The 23,742-nt window shown below is 39.9% G+C and overlaps 1 protein-coding gene across 3 annotated transcripts in view; it reads right to left on the reverse strand.

Moving 5' to 3' along the window:
• LOC149174026 (hydroxyproline O-arabinosyltransferase 3-like) overlaps positions 1 to 22,817 on the reverse strand; it is an 86,592-nt gene extending 63,775 nt beyond the window's left edge. For 2 of the 3 annotated variants that reach the window (XM_089419143.1, XM_089419144.1), the window contains exons 1-7: positions 22,093 to 22,817; positions 21,148 to 21,215; positions 20,722 to 20,923; positions 20,351 to 20,448; positions 20,182 to 20,251; positions 19,915 to 19,986; positions 19,612 to 19,725 (exon numbers count right to left, since the gene is read on the reverse strand). In XM_089419143.1, the coding sequence (XP_089275269.1) occupies positions 19,612 to 19,725; positions 19,915 to 19,986; positions 20,182 to 20,251; positions 20,351 to 20,448; positions 20,722 to 20,923; positions 21,148 to 21,215; positions 22,093 to 22,449 (981 nt within the window). In that variant the 5' untranslated portion in view covers positions 22,450 to 22,817. The remainder of the gene's footprint in view (positions 1 to 19,611; positions 19,726 to 19,914; positions 19,987 to 20,181; positions 20,252 to 20,350; positions 20,449 to 20,721; positions 20,924 to 21,147; positions 21,216 to 22,092) is intronic. The other variant, XM_089419142.1, reaches the window with a different exon arrangement.
• Positions 22,818 to 23,742: the final 925 nt, after the last annotated feature.

Consider the following 23,742-nt stretch of genomic DNA (forward strand, 5'->3'; position numbering starts at 1 on the left):
TTACCTTCACCTGAATGAGTTATCTGATATACAGATAGAAGGTTGCAGGATAAGGTTGGAACACATAATACATCATTAAACTGACCATTGTCTAGATGAACAATTCCAGTCCCTACAACATTAAGAGATCTATCATCACCAACATATATATTTTTGGTGTTACAATCATTTAAAGAAGAAAACATGGCTTTGCTTTTGGCCATGTGATAAGAAGCTCCAGAATCAATGAGCCACTCATGAGAATGAGAAGAAGAAGATACATTTAATGCATAGCCAGACCGAGATGCTTGACAACCACATGCAGAAAGTGCCATTCTTGAAGATGAAGTTGAAGTTGAAGATTGCCCCAAATGGATGTTATGCTTCTTCATTGCTGCTTCCAAGGCTTCCATCTTTTTAAAGCATTTTGATTCTAAGTGGCCATCTCGATTACAAAAATTGCAATGTCTATCAGTCTTCTTCCATTTGTTTTTATTGGTCTTATCATTTTGCTGAAATGATCTTTCATTTTGAGGCTGAGTTTGCTTAGGACCCTTGTTTGGTTTAGGACCATTCTTTTTAGGATATGACTTCTTAGGATTCTTTGAATTTGGTTGCTGTTGGGTGGCTAACGCTTTCTTGGAAGAGTTTCCAAGATTAAGAAGACCAAGGTGTAAGAGTTTTTCTTGTTCTCTTATTAAAGAATCACAAAAAGAGTCAAAGGAAGGAGGCTTATAGTCTTTTCCTTGAGAAATGAAGGCTTCCCTTGTAGAATGGAAGGTGGAAACAAATACAGAGTAGGTTGGTCCCAACTTAGTAAGGATGGAATAAATAAGGTTACTATCTTCTTTCTTAACATTAACACCTTCCAAAAGATATCTAAGGGTCTTGAACTTAGACAAGAAATCTTCAATGCAAGAAAAATTATTAGGGTCCAATGTAAGCAACTCATTTTCAAGTTGATGGGCTCTAATTTCATTTTTAATCCCAAAAACTTTATTGATTTGTTCCATTGCTTCATGAGGAGTATCAAGTTCTGCAATATGGAATCTAAGATCAGGAGAGATAGACATCCCTATCAAACCACGTGCTTGATCTTGTCTATTTTCCCATTTAGCAGCCTTGTCTTCATCTTTCGGTTTCTTTTCTTGGCCTGTGGCTATTCGGTAGAGACCTTTACTTCTAAGTAAATCCTCCATGTAGGACAACCATTGGAAGTAGTTGGTACTGTCAAGGGTAACTTGTTATTGACTTTCCATTTCAACAAAAACTGAAGCTGAAGATGCTAAAAGTAAGTGTTCCAATGGATAGATCTCGAAAAATTAGGCTGGTTTAAAAAAAACGGCTCTGAAAAAGGCTTCCGGATGAAGAAGTTATGGCTTTTTGAAAAAAAGTTGTTGAAGTTGCCGACGAAGTGCGGGAATGTGCGGAAATGAAAAAGTCCGCCCCCACAAAATGGAGACTTGAACCCAAGACCTCTACTCTCTTAAAATAGCTTTGAACCAATTGATCTATACAAAAAATTTGAGAGAGAGAGAGAGAGAGAGGGGGGGGCCTTGGGTTGCGTGCTTGCTTTGAGAAAACTCTTTTTCCCTACAAAACAAAAAACACAAAACCCAACACGGACATGCAAAGAAAACGAACCTTATGGCTCGAAGTTAGCTTTACCCAAAAAACTAAATATTTTCAAAAATTGAACCTTGCGGCTCAAAGTTAGCTTTAGCCGAAAAACTAAATATTTTTCTCAATGTTTCTGATTTTCCAAGATCACACTAAGGTGCAGGGAAAAGAGCATACGCATGAGAAAAATCCTTCATTTCTGTTTCTGATTTGCCCAAATCGCACAGAGTCGCAGGGCAAAGAGCATACGCAGAAATGAAAGGTATAGATCCGGTTTAAAAAAAAGCTAAATAAACCGAAACCGAAATAAGCAGAGAGAAAATAACAGTAAACTGCAAATAAAGACTGTATACCTCCAGATCTTAAAAATGACGCAGCTAGGGCTATCGGAAACCTTTTCGCGTGAAACGAAAAGGGTTCCTCACTGGAACAGATGCTCCAAACACAACAGAGCAGTCCTCTCGGCCCGAAAGCAGTCAGAAACAGCAGATCTAGGAAACGGCAGTCGGATGCAGTTCTACCGGCTTCAGATTTGGATCACCAACGGACGCGGCCCTCAAATAGCTCCGATACCATGTAGGAATTTACAGGGTAAGTTCCTCAGAAAGAACACCAAAAGGACACCGCTCACAACCAGATCACAGATCAATACACCAGTATTTTTGACGTGGTTAAAACCCTCAAAGAGGGAAACAGTCCACGGCGTGAGCGCCACTTCAGGCAATTTATTAATCAAAGAATGAAAATTTACATAAGCTTCTCTCATGCACGGATTACCCTACAAATGACCCTCCATGCGCTTTAAATAGAATTCATGGACCAATCGGGTGTCAAGCCACGGATCAAGTGTCGGTAATACCGAGGAGAGAATGAACCGTCGGATCACTACATATCGTGACCGTCGGATTGTAAGTTACAAAATGTACAACGATAAAGAAACACACTTTACCTAACTCTATACTAGACCAAGTTGTACTTAACTATTTCCTATGTGTCGGAATATCCTAACACATACACGCCTCATCTCTTTCTTTTGGTCATCTAGACTTCCTTCGGTAGCTTCCTTGATTGAAAGAATTTCAATCCCTTGACCCACTTCACTTCTTTTGACATCATACCATCGTCCCATGAATCCCATACAAGTTGGAATTCCCAACGAGAAGCTTGTTCTAGTAGGTGAACTTCCAATGAAGATTCCGACGGAGGATCTTGATCATCCTCATCCTGCAAATGCTCCTTTTGAATGATGTATGATGAGCTCTATACTAGATGACTTTCTTTTTCCCATAAGTACTATTTATGCTTCTAATGAGGTTACCAAGAGTTAGATCCTTCTATAGGCGATAGCCAAAGACTTCTATTTCAGCTATCTTTCATGCTTCTTTATGATGATGTCACGAGCTCTTGCTTTCAATCGTATGCTTCTATGATGCCATATCTTAACATGCATCATATCATGCTTACCGTGATAGTTATACTTTACAACAGAAAACTTGAAATGAACTAGGTGTGGAAGACTATCTGTTAAAATTGGCAACTAGGGCAAAACTTCATGTGTGTCATCTTATTCATGGCTGATAGTATTTTTATTAGATTCCTCTCATCGAGAGGTGTAGGATTGATATAAAGATCATCCGATTCCAATAAGTATTCATGGAGATATGAATTTATTTTGATTATGGAATTATTCTCAAGCCGACACAACTCATGTAGGCTCAAAAGCCCAACAGTCGCATCTATTCACCCACCAACGTTGTGTATAAATATAAGAGGACTTTTCCTCATTTGGACTCACTCATCTCATCACATCTCTCTCTCTCTCTACTGCGCAAAAAAGAGTCTCTTCTCTACTGCGCTGAAATGGGTCTCTCTCTCACACATGTGAAGCCAGACGCTGTTGAATTTGAAGCTGTAACTATAGAAGTAAAGATTGACTTGCGTGGCCTAGAAGATCTCCTCATCTGAACTGCGTTGTAGGTTCATCTGAACCTCCTCTGAAAGCCGCAACTTTTGTTGGTGGAATGAAGTCAATCCGACGAATGGTTTGCAAGATATCGACTGCCCTAGTTTGAAGCCGGAAACTGCTGAAACTGAAGCTGCAACTGTAGAAGTAAAGATTGACTTGCGTGGCCTAGAAGATCTCCTCTTTGGAACTGCGTTGTAGGTTCATCTGAACCTCCTCTGAAAGTCACAACTTTTGGTGGTGGAATGAAGTCAATCCGATGAATGGTTTGCAAGATATCGACTACCCTAGTTTGAAGCCGGAAACTGCTGAAACTGAAGCTGCAACTACAAAAGTAAAGATTGACTTGCGTGGCCTAGAAGATCTCCTCATCTGAACTGCGTTGTAGGTTCAACTGAACCTCCTTTGGAAGCCGAAACTTTTGGTGGTGGAATGAAGTCAATCCGACGGTCAGTTTGTGAGATATGGTCTACCCTAGTTTGATAATAAAGCCGCTAATGTTGATGTTGCTGATCTAGGGTTTGCTACTGTTGATATGAATCAGATTTATTGTATTATTTCTCTCTGCTGAATTATTGAAGATAAAAGAAGATTTGATCAAAGGGTTTCCCCACACATTGTGGGGTTTGTCCCTGGCTAGCCGCCACATCTTGTGTCTCTTGTCTTGGCTTGTTTTCTAACGATCGTTTAATGTTCTATCTACACTTTACTTTATGTACATGTGATTGCTAATCGGTGGAATATAATAAGAAAAAGAAGTAAATTGTTATAAGCATAGAACATACCATAACTTAACATGGTATCAGAGCTGAGGTGAAGACAAAGCCCGAGCAAGAGCAAGAGCAATCATCGAAGAAAATATTGGCAAGGCTATCCTAAAAGAACTATGGGGTCCTCAACACTCTTTCCTGCTGAAGACAAGCTCCGTGAGAAAGATGACTATCACGGATGGAAGATGTCTATCGATCTAACCCTTGAGAATCAAGGAGTGTTGGATCATGTGAGAGGCAATATTGTTGAGCCTCCATCAAATGCATCCGCTGTTGCCTAGAACAAATGAAAAAATGGAGAAGTCAAAACAATAGAAGATCATCCGGGACCCTATCGACAAGCACTTGGTGGCCTACATCTCTGATCTAGACACCTCCAAGGAAATCTACGATACACTAGTGAGTTTATTTAAAGTTATTGATGCAAATCAAGTTTTGTTTCTTAGAAATAAGCTGAGGGAAATCAAGAAGGGTAAAGATGAAAGTATGTAAGCATACTTCTTCAGAATCACCGAGATCAAGAACGATCTCCTATCTATTGGGGAAACTATTACTGACAGAGAGATGGCACTCACAACTCTCGGAGGATTACCATCTGAATGGTATGTGTTCAGGACTACTCTTCTGAACAATAATGTAATTCCTAGTTTCGAGGAATTAATGGCTAGATGCATTCAAGAAGAAACAAGGGTAGAAGAGCAGGAAATGCCCTTGCCTAAAGGTCCTCCTGCTGTTTTTTCTTCTCATGATAAGAAAAGAAATATTTATGGGTCTAAATCGAAAAGGAAGGCCGGATTTAAGGGTGGAAGAAAAGGACGATGTTTCATTTGCAATAAAGCAGGTCACTATGCAAGGGAATGCCCTGATAGAAAGGACTCTCACCGTGACGATGATCAAAATCCCTCTCATGGTAATTGAAGGAATGGAAAATTCAACAGCAAAGGCAAAAGGAATGCGGGAAATCAAGGAAGAGGGCAACCATTCAAGAAGGCTAGAAATTTCAGATATGAATCTAACACTGCTGAATGGAACTGAATATGAATCTAATGAGTTCCATGATTTTTGTAAAGAGGCTGCCATCAAGAGGGACACTGCTACACCATATACTCTTTAACAGAATGGTGTGGCAGAAAGGAAGAACCGCACAATTATGGAAGTTGTCCGGCCATGCTACATGATCAAAGACTTCCGAAGTTTCTATGGGCTGAAGCTGCAAACACTGTCGTATATGTACAAAATCGATGCCCTCATCAAGCATTGGGTTCCAAGACTCCTGAAGAAAAGTTCACCGGTAAGAAACCTGATGTTTCTCATTTTAAAATTTTTGGAAGCCCTGTATACTTTCATGTGCCGAAAGAGAAAAGAAATAAATTGGGTGCATCTGGAAAGAAGGGAATTTTCGTGGGCTATGGTGAAAATACTAAAGGCTATAGAATCTATGTAGCCGGTCAAAGGGAAGTCGTAATTAGTCATGATGTCACCTTTGACGAAGATATGGCTCTCAGCAAGGTGAACAATCTTCCGACTTTGAGGTGCTCTCAAGAAGCCGTCACCAGGGAACTGAAAGAAAAGGATGATGAATCAATGCCTGATGTAGAAGAACCCATGGATCCGATTGATCCTCCTCCATATGAGCCTTCCTCTTCTAGGAAGAGGCCTTCATGGCTTAGGGGGTTACTTGATGATGCTGAAGGACATGCTGCACCCCGAGGAACCTTTCGTGAAAGTAAGAAACCTAATAGGTATCAAGGATACCTGACCATCATGAGCACAATCATACAAAATGAGCCTTCGTCATTCTCAGATGCCGTCAAGCATCAAGTATGGAAGGATGCTATGACCGAAGAATATGAGTCTATCATGAAGAATGATGTTTGGGAAGTAGTTCCCAAACCCCAAGACAAGACTGTTGTTACTTCCAAAAGGCTTTACAAGATAAAGCATGCAGCAGATGGGAATACGGAAAAGTATAAGGCTCGTTTTGTTGCTCGAGGTTTCTCCCAAAAGGAAGGTATAGACTATGATGAGATATTTGCACCTGTTGCCAGATATACGACCATCCGCTCGATCATAGCCCTTGCCGCTTCACAAGGATGGAACCTACATCAGATGGATGTTAAGACCGCGTTCTTGCATGGTTCTATCAAAGAAGAGGTCTATGTGGAGCAACCTGAAGGATTTGAGATTTATGATTGAAAATCTCATGTATGCAGGTTGAAGAAGGCTCCCTATGGGCTGAAGCAAGCACCCCGAGCATGGTATGAGAGGATCGATAGCTACTTGATAAAGCTGGGATTCACTAGGAGTGAAGTTGATCCTAACCTTTACTTTAAGGTTGAAGATGACAAGCCTCTCATACTGGTGTTGTATGTGGATGACCTCTTTCTAACAGGTGCAAACCCTCTCATTCACAAATGTAAGAGGGAGATGGCTTCTGAATTTGAAATGAAGGACCAAGGACTTGAAGTGTGGCAGAAGCCAAGGGAAATTTTCCTATCTCAAGGAAAATATGTGGTAAATATATTGGAAAGATTCGGTATGATGGACTGCAAGCCTGTGACTACCTCAAGGATCTTAACTTTTAGAAGTTATATGGTAGTGATGTCGGACCAGACTTGGGAAATGCCTCTGAGTTTCAAAAACTCATTCGCATTGATGTTCTTGGTGAACCTCGATTCGAACATATGTTTTGCAGTTAGCATTGTGAGCTCATATTTGGTTGAGCCTCACTGGATTGATGCCAGGAATCTTCTGAGATGTCTTCAGGACACAATCTCTCATGGATTAAGATACATTGTTGGAGATGTGAGACTACTTGGATATACTGATGTTGATTGGGCAGGCAGTGTGGTGGACCGTAAGAGCACTTCCGGGTACTGTTTCACCTTGGGATCTGCTTCGATATCCTGGATGAGCAGGAAGCAGAAGTCGGTGGCTTTGAGCACTGCCGAAGCAGGATATATTGTTGCTAGCATAACCTCGTGTGAGGCAGTCTGGTTGCGAAAGCTCTTCAGTGAGCTGTTTGGATTTACATTGGATACCACTGTGATTCTCTGTAACAACCAGAGGTGGGATTCGATTATTGAGGAATCCCATATTCGTCAATTGCTCCAGCAGATAGACATCATCTGGGATATGGTAAGTCGATGAGCAAGGAAGCTCCATCACATTAAGATGATGTACAGGTTGATACACCTTGTCAAAGCCCCGAGGAAAGATCTAATCTGTGATTTTCCCAAACGACTTGGAGTCGGCAAGAAACCCTTGTACAAGGGTCCTGCATGTTGCATACATTGAGCTCTGGGAGCTCTGAGGGCTTGCGGTTCCTACTGGAGCAACATATGACCACAGGGTGACTCACCCTCCCCTGGTGGTGCACACTGGAACAAGATGATTCGCTCTCTTGTGGGACAAGATGATTCGCTCTCTTGTGGAACAGGATGATTCGCTCTCCTGTGTAGCAGGATGATTAGTTCTCCTGTGAGGCCTGGATTGATGTGTTCTCCACGGCGATTGTAGCAGGATTGATGTGTTCTCCTGTGAGGACAGGATTGATTAGTTCTCCTGTCAAGGCATCCTACCCATGCAGTCTGGGACTCATGGGAAGTACCTCTCATCTGATCAATGAGCAGGGAAATGAAGTTAGGGACCATAGTAGTACCGATGGACGCATCGTTGTATCTACCGTACTCCCTACGCTAGGATGACCTCCATTGATCTGGGATCAATGATACTGGTCTGGGACCAGTGGTAGGAGTTGTACCATACTATGACGCTGACTTCGGGTCGGTTGAGACTGGTCTGGGACCAGTGGTACATACTCCGAGACTGACTTCGTGTCAGTGCAGTACTGGTCTGGGACCAGTGAGAGTGGTACATACTATGACGCTGACTTCGGGTCGGTTGAGACTGGTCTGGGACCAGTGGTAGGAGTTGTACCATACTATGACGCTGACTTCGGGTCGGTTGAGACTGGTCTAGGACCAATGGTACATACTCCGAGACTGACTTCGTGTCAGTGCAGCGCTGGTCTGGGAACAGTGAGAGTGGTACATACTATGACGCTGACTTCGGGTCAGTTGAGACTAGTCTGGGACCAGTGGTACACTCTCTGAGACTACGATACTAGTCTGGGACCAGTGGTAGGAGTGGTACTTACTATGAAGCTGACTTCGGGTCGGCTGAGACTAGTCTGGGACCAGTGGTACACACTCTGAGACTGACTTTGAATCAGTGGAGGATGATACTGGTCTAGGACCAGTGGAGTTGTACTCACTATGACGCTGACTTCGGGTTGGTTGAGACTGGTCTGGGACCAGTGGTACATACTCTGAGACTGACTTTGAATCAGTATGATACATCCTCGATCATTTCTTCTTCTTCATAATTCGGACAAAAGCAAAGCAGAACAAAACAATGCAAGAGCAGAGCAGAACAGAGCAAAACAAGTACAGATCAGTGCAGGGCAGAACAAGACAAAGCAGAACAGGCAGAATAGAGCAGAGCAGGGCAAGGGTCATGCTGTACAGGGCAGTGCATTTGATGGATGAATAGTAACGACCGATAGACAAATTGCAGATAAAGTTCTCCATGGTTGAGAGGGAGTGTTAAAATTGGAAACCAGGGCAAAACTTCATGTGGGTCATCTTATTCATGGCTGATAATATTTTTATTAGATTCCTCTCGTCGAGAGGTGTAGGATTGATATAAAGATCATCCGATTCCGATAAGTATTCATGGAGATATGAATTTATTTTGATTATGGAATTATTATCAAGCCGACCTACAACTCATGTAGGCTCAGAAGCCCAACAGTCGCATCTATTCACCCACCAACGTTGTGTATAAATATAAGAGGACTTTTCCTCATTTGGACTCACTCATCTCATCACATCTCTCTCTCTCTACTGCGCAGAAATGAGTCTCTTCTCTACTGCGCTGAAATGGGTCTCTCTCTCACACATGTGAAGCCGGAAGCTGTTGAATTTGAAGCTGTAACTGTAGAAGTAAAGATTGACTTGTGTGGCCTAGAATATCTCCTCATCTAAACTGCGCTGTAGGTTCATCTGAACCTCCTCTAAAAGCCGCAACTTTTGCTGGTGGAATGAAGTCAATCCGACGAACGGTTTGCAAGATATCGACTGCCCTAGTTTGAAGCCGAAAACTACTGAAACTGAAGCTGCAACTGCAGAAGTAAAGATTGACTTGCGTGGCCTAGAAGATCTCCTCTTTGGAACTGCGGTGTAGGTTCATCTGAACCTCCTCTGAAAGTCGCAACTTTTGGTGGTGGAATGAAGTCAATCCGATGAACGGTTTGCAAGATATCGACTGCCCTAGTTTGAAGCCGGAAACTGCTGAAACTGAAGCTGCAACTGCAAAAGTAAAGATTGACTTGCGTGGCCTAGAAGATCTCCTCATCTGAACTGCGCTACAGGTTCATCTGAACCTCCTCTGGAAGCCGAAACTTTTGGTGGTGGAATGAAGTCAATCCGACGGTCGGTTTGTGAGATATGGTCTGCCCTAGTTTGATAATGAAGCTGCTAATGTTGATGCTGCTGATCTAGGGTTTGCTACTGCTGATATGAATCAGATTTATTGTACTATTTCTCTCTGCTGAATTATTGAAGATAAAAGAAGATTTGATCAAAGGGTTTCCCCACACATTGTGGGGTTTGTCCCTGGCTAGCCGCCACATCTTGTGTCTCTTGTCTTGGCTTGTTTTCTGTCGATCGTTTAATGTTCTATCTGCACTTTACTTTATGTACATGTGATTGCTAATCGGTGGAATATAATAAGAAAAAGAAGTAAACTGTTATAAGCATAGAACATACCATAACTTAACACTATCTCAATCATAGTAGAGATATTTTACTTCCTCCATCTTTGATTTCTTCTTTTCAGCTTCTTTCACTTCTTTAGTGATATGGAATTCTTCCCTTCCTCTTTTGTTGTTGTCCTTCTTGAGCTTTGGACAATCTCTCTTGCAGTGCCCATATTCATGACAACCATAGTATTGAACCTTCGACATGTTCTTCTTTTCTTTCTGAGGACCAAGCTTCCCAAACTTCCCTTTTCTTCTAGCCATGGCAACAAACGCTTGAGCTTGCTTGTTTGATCCTACATCAATTTTTGCCTTCAGCCTGGTTTTCTCGATTTTGCACAATGACCATAGTTCGTTGAATAGAGTAGTTTCCTTCTTCCCATAGATGCTCAATATGAAGTTGCTCCATTCCTCTGATAGTGCATTGAGCACTATGGTAGTCATTTCCTTGTTAGACATTATTTCTCCCACCTCTTGGAGTTGGTCTCTTATTTTTGACACCCCCATAAAGTATGAGGTTATTCCTTTTTCTTTTGTTATCTTCATCTTGTAGAGCTTGAGATTCTTCTTTCGGCGGTTCAACAATTAAACCCTTAACATGACCAACAACTTCATTTTCTATGAGGATCAAATCTATCCTCTTCTTCCATGAAAGAAAGTTTGATGACCCAACCAATTTGTTGCTCTCCTTGTAATATGAAGTCATTTTGACATATTCAAATATAGATATAAAAATACTTACTTGTGAAGTGAAGAAACTCCTAGATGATGAAATCTTCAACTTGATGCCTTCTTGACTTTGATGATGATGTAGATAATAGAAGATGTCTTTCTTCAAGAGTGATCATTGGCTCAAAGGGAGATCACATTGACTCCTTGATGATGATGACAATGATTTTTCCTGCTTTTCTTCCTTCAAGACAATGTTAGTTAAACTTGTTTCACAACCTCAAATTTCGGCCCTTCTTTAGAATTTTAGCTTGTTGTAGCAGTTATGCAATTTTGGCCTTTTCTGCAAAGCCTTGGTGCACACGTGTGGCTAGAAGATGGACAAATTTACCTCCTTTCTACTTCGCTTGACTTGACTTCTTTTTCTTGATATTTCAGCTTGTAAAGGAGACAGAACTTGACCCTTGATGGTGGTTGCAATTTGATACTTGTTGTTGCAGAAGGATGTCTTAATACTTGTTATGTGTGGAGAATATAACCCAAAAAAACAGACCCAAAAGTGCTTCGCTCTTCCTTCAAGAACGCTTCAAGTGTGGAACCCTTCTTTGGATGAGTTAGGGTTTTGAGGTCTTCTTTGATGCTCTTAATTATTCCCTTTAAATATGATGAGAGGGCTAGTCCTCCTTGATGATTGATGCTCTTGATGTTTCCAAGATGATCTCTTTATACTTTGGCCCTTGAGTATCCTTCTTTATATTGTTGTTCCTTGATGTAGTCACCTTAGCTCTAATACCATGTTGAGAAATCTAAGGGGCGACAAGTGTAGGTGATTTCCCTTACTTTGATAACTGCTTGTGATGTATTTTTACTTTACTTGATTAACTTTTTCTTTCCTTTATTATTATTAGTGTTCTCTATCATCAAATAGCTACCAAATCATAAAGAACAATGAGACCATAGGACACAAGATATAGGTCGCAGCTTCAACCTTGATGTAGCTTCGATCTACAGGCAACTTCAGAGCTTCGACCTTGCAGCGTCACAGCTTCGATGCAGCTTCAAAATTTCATCTAGCCCAGAAATTGTAGAAACCTTAACAAGAGAGAGAGAGAGAGAGGCCCAAAAACTTCGATCTTGATCTTCTTCTTCTTCATCCTTTTCCAGCTTCTATCTTGAGCATTGTTTTAAAAAAGGGCCGAGTCGACTCCGACTCGACAGAGTAAGACCGAGCCAATCCCTGGCCAAGTCAACTCGGTGGCTGAAACGGAACGGCTGGCCGGGTTGTAACAGAGCCAGTCATTGACTCGGTCGACTCGGTAACAACTCGGCCAACTCAGTAATGACTCAGTCAGCTCGGTAACAACTCAGCCAGCTCGGCTCTTTGACAAAAATCTTGAAGCACATTTGTCAAAAGTTGTTCCGCCTCCTACATATCAATGGTTGGGTTGTTGTTTATTGCATATTTATAGCCCTAAAGTAATCTATCACTGTGAGAAAGTTTTGAAAATTACAAGGTCGAAGTATGGTTATCTTTGTGGCATGAATTAGAAAACTGAAACAATGCATTGAGCCATACAATGTTTTTAAAAAGGCAAACGTTCTGGCAATGGACTAATAAATACATCTTTACCTCTGATTGTTCTGGAGCTTGACCATAATTAAATCAAGGGTTTTGAGACTTCATTAGGGGCACATAATTGTTATTATTTTTGTTGTAGTCTAGTGATTGTCCTTAGGTTGAGGCAAAAAAGAATCTTGGCATTGGTGGCTAAGTATGAACTTTGTATTGGACAATGCACTAGGTGCCATTTTGATATAAAGGATATATTCATGAGCCTACTTTGATCATATGTTGTCTTTTCTCTATATTCTAAAGTTTTTTGTTTGGAAACATGAATGAAAATCTTTAAAAAAAAATTATAAAAAAATAAATATTTAATGTATTTTTTACAACGATCGAGTCATCGAAATCAAACCGGTCGAGTCGATACCGAGTCAAAGTCAGAGTCAACCCTCGGCCGTTGCCAAGTCGGAGTCGGAGTCAGAGTCAGATTCGACCCTCGGCCATTTCCAAGTTCGAGTCGGAGTTGGAGTCGACCCTCGGCCGTTTCCGAGTCGAAGTCGAAGTCGACCCTTGGCCGTTTCCGAGTTGGAGTCGGAGTCGACCCTCAACAGTTTCCGAGTCGGAGTCGAAGTTTTAAAACATTGATCTTGAGGAGATCGAACTTGCTTGAGTGAGTGTCCAAATGAGGTTGAATGCCTTCTTATTTATAGGCTTGTGACGGGTACTACTACGAATTGTTATCTTGAGGCCGACTTGTCCCTTCATGTAGGCCGACTTAATCTTTGTGCCTTGACGAGGTCTTAGAGGGTCTTTTGACTCTATTTTGACTCAATATGTTTTTCTTTACAGTATGTAACATGCCCAAATGGGTCTTCAATACATGACAATGACTCAATTGACTTTATGACAAACCTAGAAGCACTCAACGGGTGATTGACCTAAAAATAAATTTACCTTGAGCATGAAGCACATGCCTCAAGAACACATAATAAATTTATTTTTCTCTATTCATTAAATACATAAAATCTCGATTACATATGCCATTATGAAGACCGAACCTAGTTACATATTTCAACAGAAACTTTACGCTTGGAATGTAAGATACATATCATCACTATATTTTTGAAATATTGCTAGACCTCAAATGATCTGTCCATAAAAGTATAAGTCTGAGACTTGAATCATTGTATACTTTGGAGTTGTTCACACAATGCATTATGAAGTTGCTCCTTAATCAGACAACTATGTCAATGTCCTGAAAATGCTACCTTACAAAACATTTGCATTAAATGAAGGATGGTTATGTGATGAGATTCACAATCATCAGTGCGTATACAAATACATCTACTAATGTGTGACATGTAAGCTATCTTGGTGTATTCAAGTATGATATGGGCAACCTGTGTGAACACAATAAAATTATGATCAGAAGATGCAAAGATTGTTACTCCATATACTTCAGTGTTATGTCTGTAAGTATGATCGTTTTTGGATGAGATATGGTGCAATGATACAAGGCTTGGAGAAAAATTTTGTAATATACGTAGAGGAGATTCAAGCAAATGTTTCCAAAAAAATTTCACTTTTTCTTTGATGCTTTTCTTCAAACAATTTGTATGCAAATTCAGTAAATTATCTTTAACAGACCATTCAGGACTTTTGTCAAACAATTCATGAAAAAACTCAGTTAAACAATCTTCAACAAGGAGTCTAAGGAAAAATCTGAATTTATTGAGGATAATCTTCAACATTTATCAATACAAAATGAAGGGCAACACCTGTATTGTGCCCAGCTGAGACAAATTACAATTAATTTTCTCAGATAAATTCGGCCTCTTGGAACGTCTGCTACATCTCTGCTTTAATCCTCATGAACTGATTGAAATACCAGCTGATACAAATATTTATCTTTAGAAGTTCTGCTCCAAATCTGGTGCCTTCATTTCACTGCTAGAGATAAGGAAGTCACAACCCAAATATGAATTCGACCCTCTGTCTGCAATGAGTAAAAATGTGCCAAAAATCCCTAAAGATGCCAATCTCGTCCTCCTCAAGCCTTAGATGAATTTGATGAGGTATGGCTCAAGATACCACTGTGCTCTCACGCTAATCACCCATTGATTCGGGTCTCTGAAATCTGAGCCACAAATTAACTCGACCTCCTTTGCTTGGGCCAATTTGACCTCTGCTATAGGTTGGGAAATTCGGCCCTTTCTCTTCTTGATCTTGGCACCAAATTCCACACTTCAATCTGACTCAGAAGGAAAGATCTCCAACAAGATGAAATTCGGCCCCTCCTCTTATGTTGACAACCTTGGCTCTTGACTCGGGAATTCGGCCTCTTCTTAGCACCACAATTTTTGAAGATGTACATTCAAACTCGGCCTCTAGATCTGAGAGAGAACCGAACTGAAAAAACAATTCGGCCTTGGCAATCAGCTTCAGAAATTCAGCCCTCCCATCAATTGGTATTTGGCTCTCTTGGAGAAGATAAATTTGGCCCTTGAAAGATAGTGTAGCCCTGTAAGGATTTGCTCCCTTTGGCAATGGGATCTTCGCTCTCTTGCAAAACAAACTGATCCACAATGCTGAAGTCTCTCTGCAAGCAATCTCAGTTATACCTTCAGAAATACATAGTGGAAATGATCCAACTAGGGTGGCAGATAATGTCCACCGGAGAAGGAGAAAGAACAAGCTAGGGTGGCAATGAGATCCACCAATACTAGGGTGAGGATTTCGCTTGAAACCCTCCATTCGAAACTCCCTTGAGTTTCTCTCCAATAACAATAAGAAATAACATTTCGTCGAGTCTTCTCCAAACTTCTAGATTCCCTTTTTAATATTATTTTATTGGTGGGGGCCACTTTCCACTAACTGACTTTTTGCCTCCTTTTCCTAATAAAATAATATTTGCCCATTTTTATTAATTATAATTAGCTTTTATATAATATTACCAAAATTGGGCAAACTCCTTAGTAATTTCCGCACGCACAAAATCGGGGATATCACAATCCTCCCCACCAAAAATTGCTTGTCCTCAAGCAATTTCAACATATGGTGCTACTCCTTAAGTTGGTCCAGCTGAATGGCAAGGTCCCAAATGTGCCACTGAACCACTCCTCGCCACTACACCACCATCACATGAATAAATTCCCTGATACCGAGGTCCCAAATCATCTTGGTCAATGTGAAGTATCCCCCCCTCCACTCGCTATCCAACAAGGCATAGACACCAATGGCCCTCTGCCTATTGCCCATAATTAGAGCATCTCGATAATGCAAAATCCCATTCAACTCCCCGGATAGCTGCTCTACCCGCAAATCAACTACATGTACCTCGAGGGTGAACTCCTAAAGGTACAATCCTCCTCATCCACCCAAACTACCAACGGCCTCTTCCTATTGATCACACTGCAATGCCAGCGAGGCACTCCATAATATCAACGAGTCACCTAGAAATGAAACGCTCTCCAAGAAACTAAGGTCCAGTGGAAGATCTGAGTGATCTTCCCTTGTACAAACCAGCTCATCCCTAATGGTAGTTGAAACTTGAGTTGCCAAGCCCTGTAATGCCAGGGTCGCATGCCAATCTCAAAATGAAACCACCATGCTGACACTACGCCATTTTGATTATAACTGACTGCCCATTGTGCTCATGCATAATCCTAGTCAACACACGACCTGACATATGTTTTGCAGTGAACCAGTTGAGCCAATTCATGATGGAGCCTGCCAGAGATCACAGGGTTGTTACCAAGCATGTCTTAAGGTATCGCAAAGGCACAGCACATTATGGGTTATGGTACAGACAAGTTGATGGAGTGAGGCTTGAGGGCTTCACAAATGCAGCTTGGGCAGGGAGCACCACATATCGAAAAATTACTTCAGGTTGTGTCTTCAGCATTGGGTTAGCAGTTGTTTCCTAGTTTAGCAAAAAGCCGAGATCAGTTGCCCCTAGTTCAGCAGAGGCCGAATACATGACTACCAGCTTGGCAGCATGTGAAGCCATCTGGATGAGGAAGTTGCTTGTGGGTCTTTTCAGGCATGGGTTGGAGCCCACCATGATTTACTATGACAATCAGAGTTGCATTAAGCTCTCTGAGAATCTAGTTTTTCATGATCGCTCCAAGCACATCGAGATCAGGTACCATCATCTTAGGGACTGTGTGCAGAAAGGGATAGTAAAGCTACCGTACATTCCCACAAATGAGCAAGTTGCAGATATCTTGATGAAGGCCTTAGTCAAAGGCAAGTTCGTGTTTTTCAGAGATAAGTTGGGAGTTGTACAGAATCCCTTCCTCGCTAAGAGGGAGTGTTGAAAATGTAGCAAAGGAAGGTCTTTTGGCTTGTGCCTTAGCCAGTAAAGACTTTGAATTGTCTTTCTCTAGCATGAATGCGAATTCATGAGATAGATTTCAATGTGAAGAGTTGATTTTCAGTTCACTGGAATGGTCATCAGTAGATTGCATGCGTAGTGTTGGAGCTTTAGTTCATTGGAGTCTTCTTCAGTTAGACTACAAGATGAGGTGGCAGAGACAAGTTTAGTTAGGATGAGTTAAGACGTCAAAGACAAGTGAATAGAGGACGAGTTAAGTCCTCAATTAATTCGGTTCACAACTAGAGGAAATCAAGAAGCAACTCGAGCTAGTTAACTGAGAGCTAGTCCAAGCATAACTTAGACTTGCTCCAATTAATTGGCAAAAGGAACTCATTGCACTTGTGTGAACAGCCATTCGAACTTGGCCCGCTTGCATGTATCTAAGTCTATTAAGGCAAGAGAAGGACGAAGGCACAGAGATTGATGATTCTTTGTTGTTGACAGAGCGCATTGGTTGAGGACCAAAGATCAGAATTCAAAGAGCAGAAGTCGAGCCTAGTTTCAGCAGGAAACTTTTGTGTGCAGGCCAAGAGCAATTGTGGAGCTGGGATTAGTGAGGAGAAAGCCGAGAGCTTTCTGAGAGGCTAATTGCTGGTGGTTGTAGCAACATATTGAATTGTAAAATATTTATTCGATCAAAGAACAACCAATAAGAAGACAAAGAAAACAGGTTTTCCCATTTGGGTTTCCTGGGTAAAACACTGGTGTCAAATTCATGTGTGCGCATGTGTTTTTATTTTGAGTATATTCCGCTGCATGTTGAATGTTAAGAAACTCTGTATCTTGGCGAAAGTTAAACTTTGTTTCAGTTTCTAGTTGCCTTGATTTTTCAGTAAATTCATCTAAGTAGTTGCAGAGTTTCAAGAAAATTAACACAACCTTAATTAATCATAATCAGTTTCCATGCATTTAAGAATATAGTTCTTTCAGTAGTTAATTTGTATTTGTATTCATTGATTTTGTGTCAAAAAACAGCAAGTATAACTTGCTAGTTCTTTACCATTTTTGAAGAAACATGAAAAAGCTATACTTTTTCTTCAATTTGCATGATAGGAAAATTATTTAAAAACTAAAATCTGTATTTAATTAGCATTTTCCTACATAAAAACAGCAATGATAGCTTGCTTTCCAGCTCTGTTTTTAAACAGTAATTAGCCTCTTTAATCGTTATTTTGCATTGATTTGCATACCTGCTCATATTTAATATTTAGTATATCATTTTCTATGTGTTTCCAGCAGTTTTAAGTGATTTTCTGGTCGCTGTCAAGCACTTATTTAGCACGACACAGCAAAGTGATTTTTCCCTTTTGAGTCAACAGTTATGTACTTAGCACATATTACATTGTTTCCGAACATTCTAGATTGCTATTCACTTAATTTATTGCTATCTTGTACCTGTTTTATTTCCAGAATCCAAACAGCACTCACGTTTATTAGTTTATGGTTGCACTTACCCTTACTAACTTGCAGTTTATACTTTTTATTATGTACGGAAGTCCCCCTTGGTTGGAAAAGCACCAGCCAAAGCGAGACAGATCCAGAGTGACATAACATTGGCTCTGCACCTATTTGTTTACCCGACTCCTTTATTCTTTTGCCACAAAAAATTCCTGGGTGATAACACCACCTACTTAAAAATTTAAGAACAAAGAAGATAAGATAATGTTATTAATGTCCAACAAATGACCACAAAATAAAATTAGGTTAATGGGACTAAAAGAGTACTTCCAGGGTAAATACAAAGTGGGAGTGCAAAAATAACTCCTAGATCATAATTTGAGGCAGAAAAGATAAATAAGTGATTAGCTAAAAGCTAAACGTCTAGTTAAGTGAAGATGTAAATATTTCTCAACTATGAGAGTCCTTCAGTCACACCAAATAGCCAATCATGAGGCACCTCTTTGAAGTTGGCAATCATATCCGTTTTCTATTGTTAGTATAACAAGACTGCAAATGTTGGAATTTAGTAGAGGGAATTTTAACAGGACCAGTGGTCCATGTTTTCTGAGGAGACTAAATTTGTAAATACCATCAAAGTTCAAAGATGGTGTATCTGAGAACTGTCAATTGGGTTTATCCCAGGTGGATGGCAGGAATGACTGTTATCCTCTCTACCCAGGTTCAATTCCCACTAGTGATATGTTGACTCATATCAAATATACTGTTGTGATGAGCTTTGTTGTTAAACAGCCTTGAGCCTGAAGAATATCTGACCTGCCTATGGGCTGAAGGGTGGGGTGCTTTGTTACATGGCAAAAAAAATGTACTCTGAGAACTATAATACCAAGAATTTTGTATATCTTGCACATTATACTCAAAAAAGAAATATGCAGGGGAGCTGTCATCTTATGCCTTTTCATGCAGACATTGACCAGAATCCACTGGCTCATGGAATAGACTGGAATTGGCAATCGATAGCAAATTTTTTTGTAATAACTTTTTATGAGCTTCTTTTAAGACCACTGTAGCTGATATAAATTTTAGGTCAGGGGCCTACTGTAATATGTCAATACTTTCTTTCGAATAAAAAAAAGGATGACCACCAGCGCAGGAAACATTATAAATCTGATCAATATCTATAATCTCCAAAAATGTTACAACGTGAATACACTGAATTTCGGACAGAATATTGAACTCCAGGGTCCATGTATATGTGAACCACATTATTTGTCATGTTTGCCTCTCCTACTGATGGTTCCAAGCTAATTTCAAAAGCCCTTTCACTTTGACAGTTTTCAACATCATCACTGAGAGAAAAAAGTTACGCAATAGGTAACAGTTTAACAGATTTGGCACTTATACAAATGTTACAGGGCAGCATTGTGACAGTGAAGGATAGAGTCATACCACACTTTCTGGAACCCCAGGCGGTGGAAGTGACAGATTCCTTGGAGGTGCACCCTTGTCATATGACCTTTTATCAAACCTCCATTCTCCTATTTTTCCATATGTCAACTTACCCTGAGCAGGAAATAAACCCAATGATTTAGTATGGGATGATAAAAGCAAAAGCCATAGCCAGAATACATATCCTCCAAAACTATCACTGCGAACTGGAATAGAATTTCTACAAATGAACCTTATGGTTAAACACTTAAAAAGAACGAGCCATCGTTTCCCAAGTGCTATGATATGAATCTATCAAAATACCTTCATATCATAGTCACATCCATAAGTATAGTGAATGATGAACTTCTCTGCAACCTCCAGATCCCAAGGGGGCTGATTTAAGAGGCAAAGATACAATTTGTAAGAAATCAAAGTCCAAACTGCAAAAACAAAACCTACTTAACATAGATTTAATCCATCCTTTTCATTGCGCAAAGAACATCAGACTAAAAAATTTCTTGCAGGAGATTGGTTCCTTTAACAGGCTGCAAAAATATTACCAAACATGGGATTGGTGAAACTTGATACCTGAATCATAAAATCCTTTCTAAGGGCATGTCGCACCCCATGCAATGCTGAAGCAATTGCATAACCGTACCTGGAAAATAAGGAGAAAATGAATGGCAAGGAAAGAAGACGCCCAATAAACGTAGAAAATTTAATTAAAAATGAATTGGTCTTGGAAAGAACATCTTACATCTCAAGAACCCAGCCAAAAGCTTTGTCTGCCTCAGGATCGTTCTTCATTGCCAATGAGACATTTAACCACGACGGTGCAATCTTCTCAAGAGATGCCTGAAACCATCACATGACCGATTCTTAGAATTAAAACAATCTGTCATTTGATTCAAAGGAAACCTTCATTGAGATCGAGTAACAGAGAGACAAAAAATTAAGAATCAAGGCAGTGTGACATTAACCGAAATAAGCTGAAACCTTCAATAAAAATAGACAAAAGTAATTGGGAACAGAACAAAAATATCCTCTTAGCAAAGTCCAAGAAACCATTTCGGAATTTCCTTTTAAAGTAGGGTTGACGAGCTAAATGAAAACTATGCTAAGACGCACCTTACTAATAATGACAGGAGAGTTTCCTATAGGGTCAATGTTTGTAACTGGCCCTTTGTCTTTGGGAAAGAACTTGCGTACAACTGTCTCATATTTTTCAGGCGTTATGTAGAAGAAAGGGAAGGCTGCTGGCAAATGTTCTGTGGCCAGATTAGGTATCGGTTTGACAATGATATGGTCAGGCTCCGCCATCAATATGTACCTGTAAAAGCCCATAATTGTTAATCCTACTTCCATCTAAGAGTGTCCTGTGCAAGGAAAACAAAATTTCGTTTTAGAGCTTTATAGCATGTGTTGTACCAGTAGACCTTAAGAATTACATAATATATTGCATCCATTGTATTACATTTCTGAAATCCAAGTCAACAACCACAGTTTGAAGAAAACTAAAATTGACAAGGATGCAATATTCTCATACAGACTTACTCTTCTTCAATATCTGCCTGCTTCAGCCACTGCACGAAAGCCCACGGTCTATTCAATACAATGTAGCCCTGCAGAGCAACAACACATAACTCAATGACTGGTTTTATAGGGTTTTGTTTTTGTTCAATTCAATTTATGTAAATATATGGAATATTGTGTGATTTTGTTGAGATGCCCAACCTTTCAGGTGAACACTTCACTTATCTTCGAGGACAGAAAGTAGACATCTATAATTGTGAAAACATCAACATCTCAATGAGATCACACAATAATTTTCATCATTCTAGAAGTTTTCATCGTCATAATGTTCTTAACTGTGAAAATCTACATGTTAGAAAACAATTTTCCTGAACAACAATACAGCCCATAATTCGATGACTATTTTTCATGGGTTTGGTTTCTGCCCACATACAATAACTGTTTGGCTTCAACCCCATGCACGAGAAGATCTATACAATTAAATTTAAATCCACAGCGCAGTCAATTCCCCTCTCACCAACAGAATCAGTTCACCTATCGATTCCCTGAACTCCACATATTCAAATCCATAAAACACTGAATTTCCCTGCCGCCGACATAATCAAAGTTCCCCAATCAATTCCCCTCCGGTCCCCCCGTATTCCAAACCCCAAAGTACTCAATTCCCCTCCACCCCCCATATTCCAAACCCCAAAGCACTCAATTCCCCTCTCACCCACGTAATCCAACTCTCCATATCAATCTCCTTCCATCCCACATAATCATTTTTTTGCACGAATGTATTATTGATATAGGCTCTGAGCAATCCGCGATCACAGTGGTTCAGCCCTTTGTTGCTTCAATTCGAAAAAATAATAAATATAAAATTAAAATTAAATCAAGTGAATATATCCATTGAAATTCAACCCACCTTGATTTTAAAAATCGATAAATATAAAAAGAAAAATGAATCTATCAAGTACAGACCTGGTCGAGTCCAGGAGGGAGAGGGTCAACCACAAAGGTTGGTATCTCATCCATGAGATTGTCAGGCTTGCCCGAATGAAGAACTCTGGTGAATCCTCCCATGTCTGAGCCAGGTTGGCTACTGAACTTCTTGTGCCAGTAGTACATGACTCTGCACTGCCACCTGTTGTAAGAAGAGTCCGTTGCAGTCAGAGCTGTGTGAAATAATCTCCTCTCAACTGGCATTTTAATAATAGGATCTGTGTCTTCTGAATCATCCTTTTGATGAACAACACTTGTTGTTGTGACCATATTGTATGTGATGAGAGCTACTGTAAGAGTCAAAACCAGCGAATAGAAGAGACTCTCACACCCCATCGTGTGCAAAGAAATGGATTTCACATATGCGTAACATACAAACTTTCTGTCTCTTCAAAGTTCTGCCCAATCTCAGAGATCTTAAATTCTTGAGTTTTTGGGTTTTCAGAAAGTTACGACTCCTTCGTGCTCCAAGAGGGAGGCATGATGGTTCTCGCTAAAATGGTGGATAATAAATTAATAATAAGGCAGCGCATTGTCAGTGACAGTACGTGAAAATTCTCAGAATCGAAAAGACTGTCAACAAACAAATTTAAAATAGATATCTTTTGAGGGCTCCGTCAAAACTTGGTCGAGACACCACGGATTTTTGTCCTATCGTGGAGAGGATAGATGCGGAAAGTTTCAATTTCAATGTCATGAAGCAACGCGCAGTAGTGTAAAGCAGTGGTTTTTTTTAAGAAATGAAAATATAATCAAACATAAGTTTTATTTGAACGCAACATTTGGTGGAAGAAGTTTCGAACGGGTGTGTAAAGTAGTGGTTTTTTTTAAGAAAAGAAAATATAATCATTATAAGTTTTATTTTGAAGATAACATTTTAGTGGAAGAAGTTTCAATTTTAATGTTTTTCTAAAAATGGAAAATATAATCAATATAAGTTTTACTTTGAAGGCAATATTCTGGTGGAAGAAGTTTCAATTTTAATGTTTTTCTAAGAAAAGAAAATATAATCAACATAAGTTTTACTTTGAAGGCAATATTTTGGTGGAAGAAGTTTCAATTTCAATGTCATGTTAATCAGAAGCAACGGGTGTGTAAAGCAGTGGTTTTTTCTAAGAAAAGAAAATATAATCAACATAAGTTTTACTTTGAAGACAACATTCTGGTGGAAGAAGTTTCAATTTCAATGTTATGTTACTCAGAAGCAACGAACAAGTGTGTAAAGTAGTGGTTTTTTCTAAGAAAAGAAAATATAATCAACATAAGTTTTACTTTGAAGGCAACATTCTAGTGGAAGAAGTTGCGGATTACAAATACTTCGAAATTGACTTCAACAAAAATCTAAGGTGGGATGGTTGTAAAAAGAAAAGAACTTTGGGAGGTTGGAAAAGCATTTTATGCTTTTCAAAATAGGTGAAGAGAGATAAAGTTATGGGACTAGAAAACCACTCAAACTTTTTTTGGGCTTCTAGTGATTCCGGTGATTCTCTATGGTTGTGAACTATGGGCCAGCAGTACATCCGACATGCGGTGGAGACAAATTGAGAAAATTCAAAAGTGTTCAATTACAAACAAATTCAAGATTAAAAGTACAGTTCCTTATGCTATCTTGTTAAGTGAAATAGTGGC

The sequence above is a fragment of the Pinus tabuliformis genome, chromosome 4_1 (genome assembly GCF_031772625.1).
Source record: "Pinus tabuliformis cultivar Carrire ecotype Pingquan chromosome 4_1, CPIR1, whole genome shotgun sequence".
In the NCBI taxonomy this organism is placed as follows: Eukaryota; Viridiplantae; Streptophyta; class Pinopsida; order Pinales; family Pinaceae; genus Pinus; species Pinus tabuliformis.